Raw genomic sequence first — 12,292 nt, forward strand, 5'->3', positions numbered from 1 at the left:
AGAGGAAAACCAATCACGTAATAAACATTGATAGTGATTTAGAAGTAACTTGTATTTATTAAGATTACCTTCCTATTTCCTGCTCCAGGTCTTCAGGGTGGTCGAGTGTTTTTCAATGCTGTTAAAGAAGGTGATACTGTGATATTTGCCAGTGACGATGAGCAAGATAGGATACTCTGGGTTCAAGCCATGTACAGAGCCACAGGTCAATCATATAAGCCTATTCCTGCAAGTCAAGCTCAGAAGATGAATCCTAAAGGAGGAAATGTCAACACCGATATATCCCCACTTTGTAAGTTGGCTTTCTTTTTCTTTTGTGGCTTTGGTTTTGGTTTTCGCTGGTAAAATATGTAGCAGCTTCCTCAATGAAGTTTAATTAAGCAGAACTCATTCACTTGGGAAATGTGCCTAGCAGTTTGTTGTTAGCCAGAAGCTCTTTAACTCAGATTATTCTCACCAGCGAGGGAAATCCTGACTTGCAGGTCATTATTTTTATTATCATCCATGAAAATATGACAATTAGCTTCTTATTCATTACAGTTGACCCACATATTACCATGGAGATAGTGTTTGGTTTACACTATATATTTCAGTAGCCAGCCAGTGTAGCGTTGAATAGAAAACCATCAATCTGTTCTCAGAATTTTATACATTTAGGTCAGCTTTATCATATATTGTATATATTAGTTATCTAAAAATTGCTATGCAGACAGTACATTGTAAGCTGAAAGGCACTAGATGGGCTGCTGGATTTTTGCACCCCTCAGTGTAATATTAAACTATGCATAAAAAAATATATTAAAAAAATCAGGTTTAAGTTTTCCTCATCTTTCTTCAGGGAAAATGTTGTTTCATAGAAAGTCAAGGTAGATAGCCTATATTAACCATATCTTGAAATTTTCATATAATCTTTTTGAAAGTATTCTGTAATGTAGATATCTGCACATAGAAAGCATATATGATTTATTTTTGTTGTTGTTCTGGAGGCTGAGTGCAATCCAAGGATTTTTTTAATAGCCATCAAATTTTTACAATGTCATATGACTGTATACAATAATCCTTCATTATTATATAGCTGTATATGTAGAGTGATAGAAGGGAGATATGTGTTTGAGACTCCACTTGCTTTAATGTCTGAATTCTATAGCAGGTTGACTCAAAACCATTCTCCTACGTCAGTCCTGCTATCACTTGGTCTCATAGCCTTCCATTCATCCTGTAATCTTTTATCATTTTGCTATTAGAAGACAGTGAAATTTGCTCATTAAACTCAGTAATAGTTACCTAAATCCTGACTAGGCTGTCAAGAACATTGAAAAAAACATAGTTTAATCTCACAAAAGCGCTGATATCTGTTGAATTTTTAATCTGAAAAAATTTGGAAGGGTGAGGTAATGGGGGCAGGGGAGGTTAAGGTGAAGTACTTTGTAGGATGTAAGTAACACTGCAAAAGCAAAGGTAGGGCCAAGGAGTGCTTCTGCTCACCTTCTCCCAGTTACCTGGATCTGGGCTGGGTACTGGGAGTTCACTGTATTCCTCTCCAGTGTTTCTACTTCATATGCATCAGTTAGAAAGTATAAAAGAAATGACCATAGCTAGTAGTAGCCAAGGAATTGCTCTTCTTCTGGGACATGGGGCTTACATGGCAGCAAAACCCTCAGAGGGTTGTGATCAGCGGCACAGAGTCTAGTTGGAGGCCTTTAACCAGTGGTGTCCCCCAGGGGTCAATACTCGGTCCAGTCTTGTTCAATATATTCATTAATGACCTGGATGAGGGGACAGAGTATATCCTCAGCAAGTTCGCTGATAATACCAAACTGGGAGGGGTGGCTGACACCCCAGAGGGCCGTGCTGCCATCCAGCATGACCTGGGCAGAGAAGAACCTAATGAGGTTCAACAACAAAAGCAAGTGCAAGGTCCTGCACCTGGGGAGGAAGAATGCTAAGCACCAGTATAGGTTAGGGGCAGACCAGCTGGGAAGTAGTTCTGAGGAGAAGGATCTGGGGGTCCTGGTAGACAGTAAATTATCCATGACCCAGCAATGTGCCCTTGTTGCCAAAAAGGCCAATGGAATCCTGGGCTGCATAGGGAAGAGTGTGGCCAGTAGGTCGAGGGAGGTCATTCTCCCCCTCTAATCTGCACTGGTGAGGCCACAACTGGAATACTGTGTCCAGTTCTGGGCTCCCCAGTTCAAGAGGGACAGGGAACTGCTGGAGTGAGTAGGGCAACTAAGATGATTGAGGGATTGGAGCATCTCCCTTATGAGGAAAGGCTGAGAGAGCTGGGACTCTTTAGCCTGGAGAAGAGAAGGCTGAGGGGAGACCTTATTAATGCTTACAAGTATCTAAAGGGTGAGTTGAAGGAGGATGGAGCCAGGCTCCTTTCAGTGGTTCCCAGTGACAGGACGAGGGGCAATGGGCACAAGTTGGAACATAGGAAGTTCCGTTCAAATACACGGAAAAACTTCTTTACAGTGAGGGTGACAGAGCACTGGCAGAGGCTGCCCAGGGAGGTTGTGGAGTCCCCTTCCCTGGAGATTTTCAAGACCCGCCTGGATGCAGTCCTGAGTAACGTGCTCTGGGCAATCCTGCTTTAGCAGGGGAGTTGGACTAGATGATCTCTAGAGGTCCCTTCCAACGCTGAAGATTCCGTGAAAAGCAACTAGAAAATGCTAACTACAGTGGATATACTGAAATTATGTTTTCAGAGATAAAATTACTGATAGTGGTAAAGAATTAAAAAACAAGATTGACACATCTTGATATTACCTGAGACAGTTAGGATGACTACAGTTCTTAGGTGGAAACCATAGAAAAAACAAGGTTTATTTTGAAGATAGTTTAGGGGAAGCTCAAAAGCCTCAAAATATGTATTTTTCTGTCTTGCTTATGTATCGACTTGTACAAACTGATACGACTGAACTGTATATAAATCAAAAGTCCGTGGTTAAATTATTATTTGCCTTTGGTTTTTATAGACTTCAATGTTGGTAATTTGTAATTAATTCATAGAATTCTTTGCAATAGGGTAACTTGTAAAATTTAACTTAATGTGATGTTTAGTCTTAAAAGAATCAATGTTTGACCGATTTCTGTAATACCTCCAGTTCTGCCTGCATGAGGAAAATTTGATTATTCCGTCTTTTGCACTTGAGGTAGAAATGGGCATGATCAAATTAATCAGTTTTTAAGAAACTGCAAGAACTAGGGTTTACAGATATAACCTAAAATAACTTTCAGAGACTCCTGATTGATTTACATATACTGTGCAGATTTTCTTGGGGCACAGTTTTACTCCTAAGAATAATCTATAGCTGGCCTTTTGTCAGATTTAAATATGTTGTTTCCTAAGTTCATTTTGTTTCCCCTAGAAAAATGTTTGCATGAAGTTAAGAGTATTTTAGTTTAATCAAGATAGAACACCAAGTACTTGAGAGCTAGTGTATGTATTAAGTGAAATTAATTTCCACTGTTTTCTTCTTTACTATGATACACTTTTAGTGTTAGGGAATTATGACCAGAGAATTTGTCAGCTGCTTTCTTATGTATCTTATTTTTCAATTAATACATCATGTAAGCCTTTCCAGCCAATACAAGATCACATTGGTTTAGTTTTTAAAGTATATCAAACAATGCCTCCTCTATATACAGATAGCACGAAACCAAGTAGGGCTTTGCAAAACTTATGTCGTTTAATAATATTCAGGCCTTGAAAGTCTGTCCCCATCTTCCTCATCTGCGAGGAAGATAACAAATGCAACTTATCCTGATAAAATATGCAAAAAGAACTTTCAACTACAGGGTGTAGAGAAAAATCAACATAAGGAGACATGTTTCAATGTTTTTATATATTGTGTTTATAAAATATCTTCTGTAATCCCAAAATTCTCTTGATAGTTAAAAAAAAGCAACTGAAAGTTGCCATTAAAGAAATTAAAATATCAGATGATGATTAATATGCCACATACCTAGCTGTATTAATGTTAATTTTTTGCTAGTAATAAATACTAACATTTCCATTTTTCCATTGCCTTGTAGACAAAATTCTACCTTCCAAAGTTAATGTTACATTATTAGCCAGAAAGGACAACTTGTCAAAGTGCAAGCTTTTAATTAAACATTTAACATTTTTAATCAAGTGATATGCGTAAATGACAATAAATGACACTGTTTTCACAGCCTCTACTGTTTTCTATGTTCTCAAGTTCAAAACTCTAAGAGTTTTTGTAAGCTGTGGTAGAATTATTCCTGTGATCTATGTCATGAACTCCTTTTGTATAAAAGAAAATAGTAGAAAGGAAGGAGTAAGAGACTCCTTTTGTAAAAAATGGTTGTATTTTTTGCAGTTCTTGGTGCCTTGTTCCACATAAGATAATTCCTTGTACAAGAGAGTGCTTAAAATGACGTGAACAAGATCCAGCCACCTCAGAGCTGGATCAAAACAAACACGTCAGGAACTCCTGAAGAGAAACTAGGCATGTGATTATAAGACAGCCAGGGTCTGACTGATCTTTACAGCAATTATCACAAATGCAGAAAATGGAAATGTTGCTTTTGCATGTCTGCAGCAGCAGCACTCCAAAAGGCCAACCTAGAGATCTCTAACTGATCTGGGCGTGCAGTCCCTTCGTGTTGATGCTGTATGGCACTTTAGGATCATGCGTGTAATTTATAAGAAACCTGATGTTCTATACTACCAATGAGGTAAATACACATTTAAGTGTGGCACTGGGATCAAACTGCTATTGTATCTGTCCAACTTCTAAAATGAATACTAGCCAATTTCTTCATTTCTGAGTAAAGCAACTTGGTACTGCACTTTTGTAGTATCGGGTGGCTCCAAAACAAAAGTGAAGACAGACTAATGCCAGCATGGTTCAAGAAAAAGAGACTGCTCTTCACTTCCACTATTCTGAATGAGCATGTTGTAATGCAAAGGACAGAGTATTTAAGGATGTATGATTGTAGAAAAGCCAGAAGTTTCTCAAGGACGTGAATGTTTCAGGGAAAGAGCCAATTAAAAATAGATTCATCTGAGTAACGTTAAGGTACAGGAGACGATCCCTCTCTTAATGAGTGGTGTATTAAGAGATCTAGTCATACAGTTTGAAAGGCTGCTGAAGTGATGACCACTGTTAATAACTAGGTCATAATGAAGGAGTAACAGCAGTACATGAGGGGATTGTAATGTCTTAATGAAGCAACACAAAGCCAAACATCATTCTGGTCCTATACCACTGTGAGTTCAGAGATGGTCTCTTTTTGAAAATATCTGCAGATAAGAAAGGAGAGAGATACTAGATATAGATACAGATACCAGAAAACCAAGTGAGGTTAGGATTCATTTGATCTGAGGTGTATAGTTTTCCTCATCTCTATTTTGGAATGATGTCACTTATCAAAACAGCTCACAAAAGGAAAATCATTTGAGATTTTGCAGAAACCAATTATAACAGTTGTCATAAAAATGCTGTTTAGACCCCATGCACAAAACATCAAATCTTATTTATTAAGTAGCAAGGGAGTAGAAAAGGGAGTCAAATACATTAGTATTACAAGACATCAATCCACTGACAGCAAAGTTGAAGATATTTCCACATGAAACATCCATCTGACCAAAAGAGCATCACAGAGAAAGCTTGTGTAGACATTTGAATAATCCGAGTGGAGCAGTCAGTGTAGTGTAATCAAGAAGAAAGTGCAGGCAACTTGCCAAATGAAGAAATGGTTTGGGATTAGTCATGAAAATACAACATTAACATTTTCAGTCTATTTGGATATAGCAATGATAAGCACTATAAAATTTCTCTCCTTATCATAGTTTAATGGTATGGGAATAAATGATGAATTTCATATTTCTTTTAAATGTTATTTGTATCACTCTCAGTCTTTGAATTTGCTTCATCAGAGATTCTGTGGGGAAACCAGAATATGATTAATATTAAAGTACTGGTGTCATAATACATACACACAAGAAGTATCACTGCTTAACCCTATCGTGGCATTGCTCAGTTTTGGAATAATTGGTAATGTTCTTGTAAAGCAGTTATTTTAAAATAGTTCCGAGATGTTTGTATTTGTATGTTCAATTACCTAAATATTTTAGAAACAAATGGAAATAAAACATATTTTTTTCACTTGACATAGTTTTCTCAGCAGGTTTGGCAGCTTTATATCCATCATACACTTTGCTACCTGGGAGAGTTGAGTAACTTCACCCTCCCTGTGTGTTCCCTCATTCCCCTTCATGTCCCATTCTTGCTTGCCTCCAACTACCCCATCTCCCTTTTAGAAAGAAAAGGTTAACACTGACCTCCACCACCTTAGGCAGTCATAAGTCCCCTTTATACTTTCTTCCATGCTACTCAGAAACATGCGAAAACTAACTAATTTCCTCTTCAAAGTTGTCCTTCAGCAAAATACTGTCCTTCAGCATCAGTGTGCTGTCCCCAGCCTGACGGTCGGGCCATATCGGCCAGCTGCTTTCTCGTATTCTGCCATTCTCTCCATCTGTTATTTCATTGTCTCATATTTAAATTATAAGGTTCTGGGGGCATAGATTGTCTCTTTGGCCTGTGTTTCTAAGCATGTAGCACTTTGGAGTCCTGATCAATGATCTGGAGTCAAAACGTTCCCGATGGAAGCTGTCACTATCTGTATGGAGCGGCACTTGAAGGAATGTAATGCATGTCTTGCCACTGCCTTTTGCAAAGCCCATGTGCACCTTCATCTTCATCCAACAAGTTCCAGCCTCTTCTGTATCAGAGTCATAGTTCTTACCCTACTACTCCCAGTCTCTAAATCTTTTTAATCCCTACAATACGGGATTTCTTGTTTCTACCTGCTCTTCTTTCCTGCCTGCCTGAGTTAGTTCAAATTGCTTCCACGGTGCTTAGACTCAAACAAGGATGTCACTGAGAGCCACAAAAGGGAGGAGGTCACCACTTCACAAGGCCGGTTCCTGTAGTTCACCCTAGCACAGAGTAAATGCTACAGAAAACGTACTTGCTTCTGGGCTGGAACAGGGCAGAGATGATGCCTAATGATCTGGTTATCACTAGGAACCATTCGAGCATGTGCCATAACCATGGTAGTCTTAATTCACTCAACTCTGAGTCACTGAGGATGTGATTATTCTTTGCAGCTGGGCTAAAGTTGGAAGTTTCTTGCAAAGCTGACAAAAGGCACCTTCAGCATGCCATTCTGCCAAAATGAATATCCCTGTATAAAAGAGCACCCAAAGAATTTGCTAAAACTCCTGCAATAGCTTTTGTAATTTTTTACCATAGTTTTAAAACACATATATTTGTCCTACCTTGATCCAAAGAAAATTATGGTTTTTTGGCTATCACTTTGGAAAAGATGAAATAAATACGCAACCTGAAGCAGTCAGTGTAGCATGGAAATAGCAGCCAAAACAATGGGTTTGAGTTGAAGGCAACCTAACTCCTAACCTAACCAAGCAGGACAACAAATTACATTAAGAAAGGAAGAAAATTAATTGTGAAAAAGCAGAAGAAGTATTACTGCTTCAAAGTTCTCCCCAAATATTTTCCCCAAGACTTCCCAAGATTGAGAAAGTATAGAGAATAAAATGGATTATTTTTTTTTCCTGTAACAATATAGCATTCTACATCTTTTGCATTTGGATGTAGCTTGAACAGGACATGTAAAGCTGATTTGTGTAGGAATTTGAAAAATAGAATCACTTTAACAATTTTTAAAAGTAGTGTTAAATAATTTTTAAATCACAGTCATACAACATTTATGAATTCCTCATAATCTTTGATCAAGTCCTTATATTTTTTTAAGTCCATTTTGATTCAGAAAGATTTAAGTTATCTTGTATGTGTTTCATAACAGTAATGTGTTACACTAGATCTATTTTTCTATTATTTCCTGCTTGCCTACAGCTGGCAAAGGTAAGCTTTTAACTGTTTTTCTGTTGTTAGAATATATGTGGTAGCAAATCTTCTGTTACTCTCTGACAATGTTATTTGTCCTGTTTGATTCACTTAAAAAGACAGTGATCAGTCATGGATCTTTCTGTATAATTACATCTAGGAAGTATGTATATTTTTTCATAATATTTTTGTTTATTTTGCCCAAATTATGTAAAAGCAGATTCTGCTTCCACAAGCCTCCTTGTATTCAATAGGTCACCTTACACATTGTGATCATATACATGACTTTATCAGGATGTTGAATGTTTCCTTTGCAACATGCAGTCTTATGATTTCAAAATACTTAATTATGTGTCAGTACTTAACCAGATTTTCTTTTAAAAAAGGAGAATCTTTTATATTTGTGTAGTTGAGAGAAAAGAATCAAGCCAGTTAAATTAAGAAAGATTCAGCTGTGTGTAATTTGTACCTGAGATCAATAGCAGAAAGAAATATTCATGCTTTTTCTTTTTTGTAGTCTGTCTTACTTTAAATAATGACTCAGTAAATCAGATATCTGTGTAAGAAGGAAAACTTACAAGAAATGTAGAAAACAGTCACACATTAAACAGATTGGGTTTGGAAAACTTTTGTCTGTGTGGATCATTTTGGAAACTATGGATAACTTCACATTGTAGTTTAGTACTTTCACTTACGTAGCTGTGTTGATTCCAGTTGTTTATCTTTGAATTTATGTTTTCAAAAACATATGAGAGACGGCATTTCGTGTACCTATGTCAAAAATATGGGCTAAGTTTGTCATTAATGATAGGCTAATCTAATGCTCATGGAAATATTGTTAGTCTATGTAATCACATATGCTCTGATCCTTAAACCATTAAAAATCTATGCTGCTGTTTCTCTGGGATGATGGTCTCATACCTTACACCATCGATGTATTGTCATACTGTTTATTTGCTACGTCCACCTTGGTGAAATCTGTCACATGGATGTGACTCTTGCTTTGACAATGCAAAGCCAAGTGATATGAATTAGTTTCTGCATCTTTCCAGGATGTGATGCTGCAGATCCTTCAGCTTGAATTAAATAATTCTCCCATCCACAAATACAGCTGAAAGTTGGACTTGACATGGATCAATATGATCTGGGGCTAAATTTCTAAATGTGACTGATTATGTTAGCATCATGCCCACAGATCAATATTGAGTTTTATTATGAACCTGACTCTATAATTGGGTTTAATCAATAAACTTTTGTCTCCTTTTCTTTAGAAATTTTAGGTTTGTACTATGCAGGTTTTCAAAATTGCATTTAGGATACATTTAGATCTATACTTTTCTAGTAATGAATATAAAAAGACCTAGGTTTGAATTTAAAGGAACAAAGAGCAAAGACCCTATTGAAAGGGGAAGTCAATTTTTAAGTTGATAGGACTGTTCACCCCAGTACAGTCTATAGAATCCAAGACAGCTAATGTGCTAATACATAACTAGTCCTTTTGGGCACTGTAAGGCTTTTTCTGTCCATACTTGATAGATAATTCACATTGAGGATTTTGACAAAACATAGCATTAATGAAAGCAATCACTAGAGCTTCTCTTTTGATAAACCCGCGGGGTTTAAAGGCGTTGAAAGATGCAGTCTGTGAAGAACAATAAATTTGGGGCTTTGATTGAAGTGCCATTTGGGATGGTATGTTTTCTCGATGTATTTACACAAAAATGCTGCTCCCTTTTTCACTACTCTTTGCTGGAAGGTTGAAGGAGCTCTTTGCCATTACTACATTAAGGTTTGTCTCATTAAAAGCTGAGTACAAAAAGAAGGCTGGAAATGACCTAGCTCAAGCCAGTGTGTTCATTTCTGCTCCAGTTTGCCATTTGAGAAGTAGGCTTCAAGCCATGATGAATATTTCTATGAGCGGTACTTTGATCTGCAGTAAAGATGCTCTTTCTTATCTGAAGAAATGAATGCATAAACCTTTTCTTTTTCAAAGGGAGGGAAGGGTATTTATTTGGTTAATTTGCTAAAATTAGACAGAGCACCACACAAAACCAGAGAATTGTAGAACTTTTTTTTTCATACTTATAACATTGTTTTGTAAATTGTAACATTTCAAGACCTCCACTGGAAAATAACTGTTTAAGAATTACTGTAATGTGCTGTGTTGTATTTTCAAGTAGCCTTTCTAAATTGTTTTGTTTAATCTGTATTTTTTTCACTTTTACACTCCACAGATTGGTATGATAGAAAAATAATTCAATAATATTGTTTTCAGATTAAAAAACAATATTCTATAATGTTACCTGCAAGCATCTACTTATGTAACTTGTTTTTTTAAAATATGCTCAAGAAAGTTTATATATTGAGACTTATATACCAAGTGTACACTTGTGTTTGTAAATCTGCACACACGCTCATGTGTATTGTTCTGCACATTTTTCCTTTGTATGAACAGATACAGACCGTGGTCAGAAACATGGCATGGATGAGTTTATTTCTGCCAATCCCTGCAAATTTGACCATGCTTCCCTCTTTAGACTGCTTCAGAGGCAGACCTTGGATCACCGATTGAATGACTCCTATTCTTGTTTGGTGAGTACTGACTGGAAGATAGATATAAAGAAGTGAGAAATAGTTGTTACAAAGTAGTCCTTTCTTCCTAGTTTATTCAATAGCTGCGGTAGTAGTTGGAATAAAGGGTCCAATCGATTGGTTTCAAATTTGAAAATTATACACTTGCAAGCTGCTGCTGTGCCACTCAATAGAAAGCAAAGAGACCCAAACTGTCTCTGATTTTATCAGCTGAAATTTATCATGTCCTCTGTGGAGGCTGGAATAAAAACAGAAGGTTTTGATAATGGTCAGAGCTCCTGTGGTAGGATTTACTGACACCTGTACAGGCATTTTAAGTTACAGATGCAGTCGCCTCACGTCAGACATTTTCACCTATCTTGTAATTCTTCATTTCACTGTGGTGTGAAGAAAGAAAAACGCCAAAAAGAAGGGAGGGAGAACCACGGGCAATATAGATATATGGGCATATATGTATTACCTGAATTGCAAAAAACAAATGGGAGGATGGGAGTATAATTATTTAACAAAAACAAGTAAAGTGTGATGTTTTTCACATTCAAAGACAGCTAAAAAGGATAAGATATTGGCATAACATGATTCCATATTTGTAGCTGCGGTTTTCCTTTCCTAAGTAACACTTTCAGTTCTCTGCATTGTGGGGCTAGGAGTCGAGGATGGGGCTGCTTCTGGTTTTGTTTTCAGTAGGGAAAACCAGCAACAATCTTGTGGAATTCCATCAGATTATACACACTTGTTAAACAGGTTTGTGTGGGTCAGACCTCATAACTTCCTGAGGCTTTATTTTTCACTTGATACTGTGTCTGAAATAGTGATCTCTCACTAACGACCTAAAATGCCTCATAGCACGTAATTTTTTTCACTTTACTATCCCAACAGCAACAAAAAATAATAACTTTATTTTACTTCTTTTTTCCATTGATCTGACTAGTCATGTAATACAAAGATAATGATGTGGGGTTTAGGTTTGTTTGCAAGAAAAAATTATTTGAGGAAAGTTACTTCCTTTTTAAAATGCTACCATATAAGTATGTATAGAAAAAGTTAAAGGACTCATTTTCTGTCTGTGGGTTGCACACTGAATCAAAGAAGAGGCCCGAAGGTACATCTGTACAAAGTAATTGGCACTCAAAGAGAAAATGGTTAGCTTTCTAACAGTGCATTGGGGTCAAAATCTTTTTTTTATAATAATAATATAGGAAGACACTTAATATAACCTTGAAATCAGGAACTTTTAGAAGAGGTTAGGTGAAATACTCAGTGCTATAGCAACCATAAAGCAGATGCATTTCTTATTCTTCTTTTTAAAATCCAGCTTTTAATAAGTAGAATGGGTGATAATTTTTTGTTAAATTGCATATTTAACTATATTTTTTAATTTAAAAAAATGGGGATGTCAAGGTAGCAATAGAATACATGAACATATAAGTGTGACTTTTATTTTCCTGAACAGATCATTTCTTATCATTTTTAGAAACAAGGCATCCCTTTATTTCAATAAATGCAGAGTAACCACACATACAACTTGTAAAAATAAAAACAGAAATATGTAAGAATTAATATTAAGCATAATTCTGTATTAAATTACTATATTACCTAAACTTCTTTATTTTTACATTCTACTTGGTATTGGGGAGCTTCTGTTTTTTTGGGGTTTTTTTCAATTATACAATAAAAAATATGCCGTTATCTAATACTCTGTAGCATATAGTTGTTATGTGTTTGTGAGACTTATGCATGGTACAGGGTTGAACAAGGGCAAGGAAGGCACATATTTATATGAAAATGACCACACT

At 36.5% G+C, this 12,292-nt stretch overlaps 1 protein-coding gene across 6 annotated transcripts in view; it reads left to right on the forward strand.

The window, feature by feature from the left end:
- Positions 1 to 12,292, forward strand: part of CADPS2 (calcium dependent secretion activator 2) — a gene marked incomplete at its 5' end in the record, with an annotated part of 318,699 nt that overhangs the window by 205,156 nt on the left and 101,251 nt on the right. For all 6 annotated transcript variants that reach the window (XM_082495412.1, XM_082495415.1, XM_082495411.1 and 3 more), the window contains 2 exons: positions 89 to 292; positions 10,360 to 10,496. In XM_082495412.1, coding sequence (XP_082351538.1) covers positions 89 to 292; positions 10,360 to 10,496 — 341 coding nt within the window. The remainder of the gene's footprint in view (positions 1 to 88; positions 293 to 10,359; positions 10,497 to 12,292) is intronic.

Source organism: Vanellus vanellus (genome assembly GCF_965231255.1).
Source record: "Vanellus vanellus genome assembly, chromosome: 1".
Classification (NCBI taxonomy): domain Eukaryota; kingdom Metazoa; phylum Chordata; class Aves; order Charadriiformes; family Charadriidae; genus Vanellus; species Vanellus vanellus.